Raw genomic sequence first — 12,800 nt, 5'->3', positions numbered from 1 at the left:
TTTTTAATTTTATTATTATTTTATTATTTTTATTATTATTATTTTTATTATATTAATATTATTATTATTATTATTATTATTATTATTTTTATTTTTTATTATTTTTATTATTTTATTTTATTATTATTATTATTATTATTTTATTATTCTATTTATTATTATTTTATTTTTTATTAATTATTATTATTTTTAATTGTTATTATTATTATTATTATTATTATTATTATTTTATTATTATTTTATTATTATTATCATCATTATTATCTATAACATTGTTTCTCCCCAGCCATGCCCTAGAGTCTTACACAGCCATCCATTACACAGAAAGGCAACGACCCACCAATCCCAACCTTAGACCAGCTTATCAAGGCAACAACCCAATCAGTGATGTGTGGTCCCTGCACGCCCTTCGTGTCACTGCCAAATACCTCAAGCGGTAACTTGATCTTAGTCAAAGATTAATATAAACCTTCAAAAAAAGAACAAAATACCAAACACAGAGCATTTTGGGCTTAAAACCCTTTCTCAGCTAACAACAAAAAACAATGTCTCGCAAAATTGACGAGCATGAGTTTGAATATTCAGCACCCCTTATCTGGAACTCCCTTCCAAGATATATCAGAGAGAGTAATGATAATAATATAATAATAATAATATAATAATAGATCTTTATTGTCCATAAATATGGCAATTTGTCATTTAGTTACACTTGTTATTAATTTTAAACGATAACTAAGGATTGAACAGATATTTCATCTACCCATTTTCTCTCTCTCTCTCTCTCTCTCTCTCTCTTCTCTCTCTCTCTCTCTCTCTATCTCTCTCTCTCTCTCTCTTTCTTCTCTCCTTCACACGTGCGATATACAAACATAAACAACATTCACTTCGTTCTCAATTTGCCACGATTGCGGCAACCCGACACCAAAAACCATCTCACCACCACCAATTGGTCAGCCAATTTACACTAATAAATGAATCAGTCAATCAGTCAACGAATCATCCTTGGTTTTTCTGCACCACATGAAACATTCAAAATCTCCATTGCTGATGGAACGAACGCTGATCTATACTTGTTAGCCCCACACTCAATCCGACAAAACCCCTCCCAGACGGCAAAAGAACCAAATTCATGGCACAAAACACGTTCTTTATGTTGGTAATTGAGAATGCTTTCCTCTCCATTGCTTTCCCCATGAATTCCCTCCACTCCATCAAGAGGTATGGCCTATCATTTTTGATGCCTCCTTGACAGATTTTGAAACCTTTGATTTATCTCTAAGTCGGCATCCTCCAAAACATATGGTGCAGCCAAACGCAATTACACTTTTAATCAATGAGTCACAAACTCCAACACAGCCTTCCTCCCCACCCGAAATGCTCTCAATTTCCCTAGGATGTATAACCCCTGGGAAAACCTCCCAGATATCACATTAATATGTCGAGAGAAATTGAGGGAACCATCAATGGCTATTCCTAAATATTTAAAATAGTCAACCATCCCAACATCATCTTTACCGATCGCCACACACTTTAAGTCGGTTTCTACCCTTACACCAAACACCCGTTCTTTCGCCCCCTCAACATTCAACTCAAGCTGATCCGTTTACACCAATCGGTGAATATATTTATTTGTTTGAAATAATTCTTTTCGGTAACTTTATCTTTTAATAAGCCAAGAATAGGACTATCGTCTGCATATTTCACTATAAAACAATTTTCAAAGGATGGTCTGCAGTCGTTGGTGTATAAGATGTACAGGATTGGGGAACTCACACAGCCTTGGGGACATCCGTTCGACAACGTTCTTTTGTTGGAGATATGTTCACCCAATTTACACATTGCGGTCTATGGGTCAGAAACTCTTTATACCATTTAATAAGGTAGTTTGGAATATCCATGCTGCACAACTTTTGAAGCAAAATATCTGTGTTCATGGCATTAAAAGCTGACGAAAAGTCGACAAACAGGATTCTGGCGTAATTCGAGGGCGTTTGGTCAAGGTGTTTCGAGATCAAATTTGTGGCGGTTAATAGTGCGTCTTCAACACTGAGATGTTGCTGGTATGCAAATTGGTACGGATCTAGCTACCTATTTTGTCTTTCATTCATTTTTTTAATATCGGGATAATAATAATAATAATAATAATAATTGATCTTTATTGTCCATTAAATATGGCAATTTGTCAATTAGTTACACTTGTCATAACGTTATATGATAACTATAACATTGAACAGACACCTCTACCCATTCTCTCTCTCTTCCTCTCTTTCCTTCACGCGTGCGACATACACAACATTAACATATTCATTTCATTTTCAATTCGTTACATTCTTGGCAATTCAACACCAAATATTATCATCATTATCAATTGGTCACTTCATCTAACATTAAACAAATTAATCAGTCAATCAGTCAACGCATCAATCCTTGGTTTTGCTGTACCATATGAAATATTCAACATTTTTATTGCTGATGGAACGAACGTTGATTTATACTTGTCAGTTCCACATTTAATCTGACAAAAACCTCTCCCAGATGGCAAAAGACCAAATTCATGGTATAAAATGTTTTTTTTTTTTTTTTTTTATTGTTGGCAATTGAGAATGCTTTCTTTCTATTGCTTTTCGTGAATTCTTTCTACTTCATCAACAGGATGGTTTATTATTTTTTGATGGCTCTTTGTAATTCTAAATCATCATACAACGCTTTATGTAATATTAAGCGAAGGATAGGTCTTCAATCAACAAATCGCGAAATAAGATGAAATTAGCGGTGCACTTTTGTGTCGGAAGTAAACAAGTAATGATGCAGTTTTCTTTTTTTTCAAGTATCTTAAAACGTTTCCTTTCAATATGTAGTACTGTAGAATTTTATTGCTTTGTTTCATATTGCATGTTCGAGTGGTTGTATGCTTGAGTGAAAGTTGTCACGTTACTGCTAAGCGCTTTGAGCTTATTCATATATGGTGTAAGGTGCTATATAAAAGCCATATATTATAGATATTATTATATGACGTTGATTGTCACCCCTCTTTCTCACCATGGCAGGTCTACGTACAACCCAGATGACAAAGAGGCCAGATCGGCCATGCTTTTGGCCAGTTGTTTTGCCGGGATCGGGTTCGGTAATGCTGGATGTCATTTACCGTAAGTCTTTTATTATTCTGTCTCCAGAGACAAATTCTATGAGTATCTGTTATCCCTTGATAAAGATCAGAGACTGAAGTGTCATTGTAAATGACTTGTATGAGTATCTGATATCCCTTGACAAAGATCAGAGGCTCGAGTGTTGTTGTAAATGACTTGTATGAGTATCTGTTATCCCTTGACAAAGATCAGAGGCTCGAGTGTTGTTGTAAATGACTTGTATGAGTATCTGATATCCCTTGACAAAGATCAGAGGCTCGAGTGTTGTTGTAAATGACTTGTATGAGTATTTGTTATCCCTTGATAAAGATCAGAGACTGAATTGTCAGTGTAAATGACTTGTATGAGTATCTGATATCCCTTGACAAAGATCAGAGGCTCGAGTGTTGTTGTAAATGACTTGTATGAGTATCTGTATCCCTTGACAAAGATCAGAGCTCGAGTGTTTGTAAATGACTTGTATGAGTATCTGATATCCCTTGACAAAGATCAGAGGCTCGAGTGTCATTGTAAATGACTTGTATGAGTATCTGATATCCCTTGACAAAGATCAGAGGCTCGAGTGTGTGTTGTAAATGACTTGTATGAGTATCTGATATCCCTTGACAAAGATCAGAGGGCTCGAGAGTGTGTGTTGTAAATGACTTGTATGAGTATCTGATATCCCTTGACAAAGATCAGAGGCTCGAGTGTTGTTGTAAATGACTTGTATGAGTATCTGATATCCCTTGACAAAGATCAGAGGCTCGAGTGTTGTTGTAAATGACTTGTATGAGTATCTGATATCCCTTGACAAAGATCAGAGACTGAAGTGTCAGTGTAAATGACTTGTATGAGTATCTGATATCCCTTGACAAAGATCAGAGGCTCGAGTGTTGTTGTAAATAAACCATTTCTGTGTGGATTTATTGTTCTTTGATGAATGTCGCAGGCTGAAAGAAGTGCCGACGTCATTTATTTTATATTATTTTGATAGTCATCTTCAACCGTATTTATTACCCTTAACTCTCCTTTTTTTTGTGTGTGTGAATATAGATGGATAATAGATAAATGTGACCGGTTGCCTCGAATTGGTGGTTTGTCTAGTGAAGCTGATTTAAATAATTGATTTTAATTGTTTTTAATTGCAAGATTTGAGACTTAAGTAGTTTTTTAAATAATTACTTTTATTCTTTTTTATATTATTTTGATCGTCATCTTCAACCATATTTATTGCTTTTAACTGTCTTTTTTTTTGTGTGTGTGAATATAAATATGTATGTGTCCCTGACATAATCAGTGGCATGGTGAAAATTTTGGTTTTGCGGTTTGTTTGTTTTTGTTTTTTTGCATTTCTTGAAAGCCTAATGTCTCCTGAGTATTTTAATCTTTATTTGAAGCAAATCGGGTGATTTTTCATGAAGTTATGGTCATATGCATGGGCTAGGGTGTGAAACCCCAATTTTTGAGAAAATCGCTTCCAAAGTTGACAAGAGTTGATATTAAATTACCTTCATAAAAAGATTAAAATAAAATATTTAGGAGTAGAATTCAATTAAAATATTTCATCAATATGTAGAAAAATGTTTGATTTAATGATTTTTAATGAGAACTCGTTTTTCATAAAAATTGACCTCCTGACTAAAATTGTCAATATCTCTGTTCAAAGCTTTTCACCATGCGACTGATTATCTCAAGGACGCCCACATATATTACATTTATTCTTTTCAATAAAGCATATCGTAAATCCCTTACTGGGTTAATTTACTTCATTTTATCTTATGGAATCTTTTATTACCATATTATCCTATTTGATCTTATCCTACCTTATCTCCCACTCCCACCCACCCCCCACCCCTCCCTTCCTTCCCTTCCCTCCTTCTTTGTCCAGGCATGGAATGTCATATCCTATATCTGGTCTGGTCAAGTCTTTCACATCGGAAGGCTATGGAGATGACCACCCTCTAGTGGTGAGTTTCCCGCTGCTGTTACTGCTTGCTTTGTTAAATAAATAAATAAATAAATAAATAAAATTTATAGAGCGCCAATCTCCATCCAACATGTCCAATGACGCTATTTAAGACACAGCAAAGAAAATTTTAAGAAAAATCTAAAGACTCATCTTTTCCAGAAATTGTTATCCTAGGCATTTTTTTTATTGATGAGTAAATTATACTTTTTATTTTTTGATTCCATTTTGTTGGATGTCCATTTCATTTTGTAAAACTTGCATAGTTAGTGTGTGCGACTGTTGTGTGTGTCTGTTTGGCTCGGTATGGGTGTGTTTATGGTTTGACAAGTTTATTGTAAAGCGCTTTGAGGCTTTTGCATTTAGCTCTATAGAAGAACACTTTATTATTATTATTGTTATTATTATTATTATATTATTATTATTATTATTATTATTATTATTATTATTATTATTATTATTACATAGTGGACATGAGAATTTTTAGATGATTAACTGATACAATTTTAGGAAACTCCAATGTTACAATTGTAGATGATCTATTAAGTTGTCTTGATACCAATGTAAATGTTGCTGCTCGAAGCTTGAAAAAAATAAATAACAATGTGAAATTGAATGTAAGCTTCAATTTATTGTACGAAAACAGATAAAAAGGATGTTTCGGGTTTCTCCTTTATCAACGAAATAGGATGAATGAAACACTTTGTTGATAAAGGGGAAACCCGAAACGTCCTTATTATCTGTTTTCGTATATTAAATTGAAGCTTACATTCCATTTCACATTGTTATTCATTGGTTTTCTTAACACATATTATTATTGTTGCCGATATCTATACCTTTAAAAAAATCACTGTTTTGTGGTTTAGTTAGATAGAAGCAATAAAAATTACCTGGCACTTTCATAATTTTATCAGAGGCATTTTCGGTTGTGAGATTTTCTTTATGATCCCCCCCTTTTTTTTTCTCCTGTCTACCCAGCAGCAGTTATTGGGTAGCTGGATCTGTTAGATCTAGCAGGAAGTATTTTGCAATAAACCAGCATCCTATCCAAAGGGTAGCAAGCAATTACTAATAATGTCAGTTTAACGCTATAGACATGGGGATAAACTCCGGCTTCACAGGCCTTATGACTCTGAAGAACTACCACCACTTTTGGTTTGATCTTCCCATGATGAGGTGGAATTTAGAAAAGGACATAAAATTGTAACAATTGACCAAAATGTTTTATGTTTTTTTTAAAAAATAGATTAAAGTATGTGAAACAAATGTATAAATTTTAGACTTAAGTTTTCGACCTCCCCAAAAATGAATGGAAAGAGAGTTGTCTTTTGTAACCTATAGCTGTTTCTTTTTGACTCATCAGTTGTCATGTATTGTATTGTCTCCCCTTTCACAGCCTCATGGGTTGTCCGTCATCATCACAGCCCCTGCCACTTTTGACTTCACCGCATCGGCCTGCCCTGAGAGACATATAGCAGCCGCTGAAGCATTGGGTAATATACTGGGGGGTTTTTTTGGGTTTTTTTTTGTTGTTTTTTTTTGTTTGTCTAAGATGTGAAAATGTTACGATCTTACTTTGTTAAAAAGAAAGGAATGCCAACGACAACTGAAAGATAAGATGAGAAGTTTATTCAAAGACAAAAAGACTGTTACTCCAATCGGAAGTAGGAAACAGGAAAAGTAAACAATATAAGAAGTGGCCAGATAATTTAGGGAGAAATCAACTAAACACTATTGGACGCCACATTTGTATTTTGTTGTTGATTTTTTTAGGTTAGGGGGGGGGGGGGGTGAGGTTCTTTTGATCTGCTGTTGTCTATTGTGTAAATGTTGCTGCTCGATGCTCGAAGAAATAAATAATAACACGAAGTTGAATGGAAGCTTCAATTTAATTACAAAAACAGATCAAATGAACGTTTCGGGTTTCCCCTTTATCAACAAAACAGGATGAATGAAACACAACAGATGAATGAGATGATGTGGTAGTGACCACATCATCTCATTCATCTGTGGTGTTTCATTCATCCTGTTTTGTTGATAAAGGGGAAACCCGAAACGTTCATTTGATCTGTTTTTGTAATTAAATTGAAGCTTCCATTCAACTTCGTGTTATTATTTATTTGTTGTCTATTGGGTTTTTGGGGATTTTTTTTTTCATTTGCCCACCACACCATATTGTTGTCAGTATTTATTCGGGGTAGCATGGTTCAGCTCAGCGGTACGGTCTTTGCTTCATACCCAAAAGGTACCGAGTTCGATGATCACCCACTGCTGCGCTATTTTGTGGCCTGGAGCAAGTCACCTCGCCCCTAGCTCAATTTGCAGTGGGTGCTGCACTGTGGCTAACGCTTGGGTTATTCCAGTCTTCCCTCACGGCGTCTAATCTGCACTATAAATCTGACCGTTAAGTTTCCCGCTGTTCCGAGCGCCGACGTAACCTCACCCGACAGGTAACCGGGGTCAACAGCGGTCAGCCGATAACAATTCCCAGAACGTAGATTTGACGTGCATTGGGTGATACCAATGGATGATTTCCGTACCAATTAACCTCACGATCTTCATGACGATGCAATTCCACCCAAATGCAAAGAATTCTCGCAGACCTCCTCTTTCCATCGGTCCAATTTTTATTTCAATATCTCCAGTACTTATTCCACAAGCCGTGATTCAAATTCACGTATTTTTCTATAACATTTAAATAAAATTACTTGTAATTACCTCAGGATTCTAAAAAAACGTTGCTATAAACTTCAAATTTTTTTTGGTGTGATTCACAAGGCACAAGTTTTACTACGAAATGAGGTAAGTTTCATTTACTCTTCAGTTTTCATTATTTTGTAATGATTATTTTTCCGCGGTAGGTCAGGTAATAAAGATATTACCTCTTTAGCCTTGTTCTTGAAACGTAATATTTCGCTGCGGTTTTAGTGTTAATTATATTTTTATTTTTTATTTTTTTCAATGATGAGTTAATTTGATTTTTAAATTGCATAATTTGAATTATCTTGCTAATGTTTAATTTTAAATGACATTGTGTGTTGGGCCTCAACTTAGCTCAACAGCTTGTTAGAATTTTCCTGCCCCCCCCCCCCCTTTCTTTCACCAAATTGGTTGAAGTATTTGGTTTTTCTTTTTCCAAATTTTATGTACGCTGTTATGTATGCATGGATATGAGAAGTAATACAGAGTGTTTTAAAACTCATTTTATTCATTAATTCACTATATCATTGCTTACATCGCTCAGTCAATTTTGAATTTTCTCTTACAGCATGGACCACACAATTGCAAGTCATAACCAAGCAGTGAATTCATTATGTAGGACATGTCGTGGTATGCTTTGTTTAACACAGAAATAGAAACGTGCCCGCAAGAAACCATTTAAATGTTCAAATTATTCTAATAACATTCTTTTAGTCTATGGGACTGACACGGCATTGGACAAGCAAGGAGCACACTCATAATTTATGTGTAAAAAGTACACATTATAAAGCACATTGAACACACGACTCATTAGCTTCTTTGTATTTTCTCATTGCCAAGACGCTAATAATAAATAAATCAACCTTGAAACGGGTTGCACTTGCATGTTTGATGTCGACAGAGTAGAATATAACAACAAACTCCAAAACGCAGGAGAGACTTTCAAATCTCATGCACGAGCCACTCACCCTCAGGGATGGTCTTATTGCCTCTGAATTGGACAGAATACCGCATTACACAACAGGCTTACCACAGCAGATCATTCATTGGCAAAACTACCACAAATACTAACAAGAAAAAGTCTACACTTACAATTATCCAACAAACAAAGAACTGCACCCACGACCCACTCATCATTGACGACGCTTGCAGTATTGGATTAATTTTCGACAATATAAACAAGGCCTATAGTCATGTGCACAACTTTATTTCACACACAAAATCGATCAAAGCAGACACGATCCAATATATTCAAAGTGCAATAAAACATTACACGGATACATACAGAAAATATTTTCCAAACAAAATAATCCCAAAACAACACCTCCTTGAGTACCAGTGCATACCACACATCACTCAATATAAGTTTGGACTTAGACTTCTTGGAGAACAAGGCACAGAGACCTGTCACCAAACAACAGCAAAATTGGAAAAAAAAAGAGCATCCGACATTATCAATGATATGAATAAAATGCGATTTGTCATCAACGCAATGCAGTTAAAGACCAGCCCCAAACTACACTGACGAGTTTGAATGCTCGTAGCGGATATATTTTTGTTGAGGAAAAATACGTTTTTTGTGAGGAGAAGTATTTACATCTTGTCTTTATAATACATAAAATTCAGACAAATCCATAGCAACGTTTTTTTTTCTCTAATTTTTGAAATGTTGCACCGCTATATTTTTTGTGTAATTTGTTACCGTTCATTGATAACTTATATTGAGAAATCTAGTAATACTATGAAAAAATAAAAAACACACAGTAAAAGTAGAAAATATAAACTTTTATACCAAGTAGTGATATTTCAACTCATTCAATATGGGTGTCTAACAGACAATAAAACAAAACATTGTTAAATTGAGTGAAACGGCAATCCCCGTTAGGTAAATTCCTCTCGGTGATTGACCGCTCACCGTGACCGGGTCAGCAGGTGTCAGGAACGGGATCCCGTCTCAACTAAACTGTGTCGTTGTGTACGCTGTGCCCTTGGAATAGACCCTAAAGACAAATTTTCCCCTATGGGATGAATAAAGGGAATGTTATGTATTATTTTATTTTTTAATACTAAAACAATGTTTTTCATTGTTTTATCAATATTTATTTATTTATTTGACTCAGGTGTGGATGTGAGAAATGTGAAGAAAGAAGATGCTGGTAAAGTGATGAAGGAGGTAATAACTAAGATAATGGACTCTGTCCAATGTCCTGACGGGATTTCCTCCCTTGGCTACACCAAGGATGACATCCCTGCCCTCGTCAAAGGAACTTTGCCTCAGGTTTGACCTTTACCCTTTCTCATATCTCTCTTTTCTCTCTCTCTCTCTCTCTCTCTCTCTCTCTCTCTCTCTCTTTCTTTCTCTCTTTCACTCTCTCTCTCTCTCTCTCTCTCTCTCGCTCTCTGTCTATATCTATCTCTCTCTCTCTCTCTCTCTCTCTCTCTCTCTCTCTCTCTCTCTCACCGTGTGTGTGTGTGTGTGTGTGTGAACGCTTTCTCTCTCTCGATCGCTCTCCCCCCTCTCTGTTTTTCCCTCCCTCAATATTTCTCTCACCCCCTCTCTCTCTCTCTCTCTCTCTCTCTCTCTCTCTCTCTCTCTCTCTCTCTCTCTCTCTCTCTCTCTTTCTCTCTCCCTTTTTCTCTCTCCTCTCTCTCTCTCTCTCTCTCTCTCTCTCTCTCTCTCTCTCTCTCTCTCTCTCTCTCTCTCTCTCTCTCTCTCTCTCTCTTTGCCTGACATGCTTCTTGTAAACAATAAAGTGATTGAGTGCAAAAAGGTCAAAACAGCATGTTCGTATCTTTTAGAAGGAAAATTGAGGTAAAATTGAAAATCTTAAAGATGATAACACAGTTCGTAACATCAAAAACTACATAGGCAAACAGCTGTATACTACTTTTCAAAATAAAAATTTGAAGATTTTAAATGTGTATAGTTTTTAACAAAATCTCTGTACCATGATTTAAAGGCTGTTGTCGTTGAGTATTAAAATTAACATTATTACTAATACATTTGGATTTTAAAGAAAGATAAATAAATAATAATAATAATAATAATAATAATAATAATAGATCTTTATTGTCCATAAATATTGCAATTTGTCATTGTCGGGCAAAGAGAGAGAGAGAGAGAGAGAGAGAGAGAGAGAGAGAGAGAGAGAAGGAAAAAGAGAGAGGGGGCAGAGAGAGAGAGAGAGAGAGAGAGAGAGAGAGAGCTTATAATAGTCATGCTTCACAAAGCATTTGTAATTTTATCAAGGTTGAGAAAGGAATTGAGTGATCGATTGATTTAATTTAAGGTGAATGTTTAAAATCCAATGAATAGAGAACAAAATTGTAATATATAAAATTTAAAAAACTGGTTCCAATCTCATTGGAAGTGTTAAGCCAGTCCTCCAGAGGATTGGATATATAACTTTGTGTAGCTGATCTTGTAATGATTTATATTCTATTTCCTGTCCGTCCTCAGCATCGTGTCATCAAACTGTCACCCCGACCTGTTGGAGAGGAGGAGTTAACGGAGATATTCGAAAACTCTCTTAAAACCTACTAGAATGTTCCGGGCTGTTTAGGAATTCAAGGCACAATGAACCAACCCCCTGTTCCTATCTGGCTCCCTTTTGCCCTAGCCCAAGTATGATCTACAAACTCAATCTGGTCAACCTGAGGCTGAAAAATTGAATTATGAATTTTAATCTGAATGAATAGGCAGGCTTAAAATATTGAGGAGAATGAATGTAGTGTAATATCTCTCAGGATGGAGCTTACAATGTAAGTTACTTTAAGAATTGAATTATGAATTTTAATCTGAATTGAAAGGCAGGCTTATGATATTGAAGAGAATGAATGTAGTGTAATATCTCTGAGGGTGGAGCTTACATTGAGTATTGAATTATGAATTTTAATCTGAATTGAAAGGCAGGCTTATAATATTGAGGAGAATGAATGTAGTGTAGTATCTCTCAGGGTGGAGCTTACATTGAGTATTGAATTATGAATTTTAATCTGAATTGAAAGGCAGGCTTATGATATTGAAGAGAATGAATGTAGTGTAATATCTCTGAGGGTGGAGCTTACATTGAGTATTGAATTATGAATTTTAATCTGAATTGAAAGGCAGGCTTATAATATTGAGGAGAATGAATGTAGTGTAGTATCTCTCAGGGTGGAGCTTACATTGAGTATTGAATTATGAATTTTAATCTGAATTGAAAGGCAGGCTTATAATATTGAGGCGAATGAATGTAGTGTCATATCTCTCAGGGTGGAGCTTACATTGAGAATTGAATTATGAACTTTAACTTGAATTTACATGCCTTCTGTTTGAAAAAGGAAGTTTGGTGTCAAAGCGCGTAGATTTATGGCTCTGAAATGTTACTTAATGCTATATTGGGTCCAAATGTGAAAAGGTTTGTGTGAAACAGTGCCAGACAAAGTAAAGAGATAAATATATTTATTTTTGCAATTGTTTCTTTGAGAGCAAATGATATTTTTAAAACATAGGTTATAGTAATGGCTATATTGCTTCTCCCGTAAAATGGGAATTTTTAGGATTTCTTTTGTATCTTATAAATGTGACCCTTCTCTTCAAAACAATATAACGTCGAAATAAACCATTAAACCATAGGGTTTTTTTAAAACTATGAATTCAATTTTTATCATCTATATTTCACTTACATTTTACTGTTTTGAGGTGATGGGGCACAAATTCAAATTTTCAGAGTCTGGTTTATACTAATATATATAACTTGAGTGGGGGCAAGAAGCCACAAAAGTGGCTTGTTGTCTTTGATTTATCTAAAACTGTGATCAGGCAGGGATAAGTTTGTGAAAGGGAATGGGAAGGAAGAAAGATCACATTGTTGTTTTTTGTTTTGTTTGTTGTTTTTTTTTATTTTGATGTTTATTGACACATCGTGAATGGTTGAGATTAATATATTATTGTGATGTGTAAATCTGATTCCAGTAGAATAAAAGGCTTTATATTTTGTTTTGGCTTGTTTTTGATTTATCTA

At 35.1% G+C, this 12,800-nt stretch overlaps 1 protein-coding gene across 1 annotated transcript in view; it reads left to right on the top strand.

The window, feature by feature from the left end:
- LOC144957046 (hydroxyacid-oxoacid transhydrogenase, mitochondrial-like) overlaps window positions 1-12,116 on the top strand; it is a 70,676-nt gene extending 58,560 nt beyond the window's left edge. Inside the window, exons 11-16 of the mRNA XM_078887988.1 lie at window positions 287-436; window positions 3,048-3,146; window positions 5,017-5,095; window positions 6,491-6,587; window positions 9,915-10,072; window positions 11,255-12,116. Of these exons, the coding sequence (XP_078744114.1) occupies window positions 287-436; window positions 3,048-3,146; window positions 5,017-5,095; window positions 6,491-6,587; window positions 9,915-10,072; window positions 11,255-11,338 (667 nt within the window). The 3' untranslated portion in view covers window positions 11,339-12,116. The remainder of the gene's footprint in view (window positions 1-286; window positions 437-3,047; window positions 3,147-5,016; window positions 5,096-6,490; window positions 6,588-9,914; window positions 10,073-11,254) is intronic.
- Window positions 12,117-12,800: the final 684 nt, after the last annotated feature.

The sequence above is a fragment of the Berghia stephanieae genome, chromosome 11 (genome assembly GCF_034508935.2).
Source record: "Berghia stephanieae isolate SIO BIC M18660-M18661 chromosome 11, UCSD_Bste_1.3, whole genome shotgun sequence".
Lineage (NCBI taxonomy): Eukaryota > Metazoa > Mollusca > Gastropoda > Nudibranchia > Aeolidiidae > Berghia > Berghia stephanieae.
The sequence above is the reverse complement of the archived record's forward strand: the minus strand, read 5'-3'. Positions and strand labels throughout refer to the sequence as shown.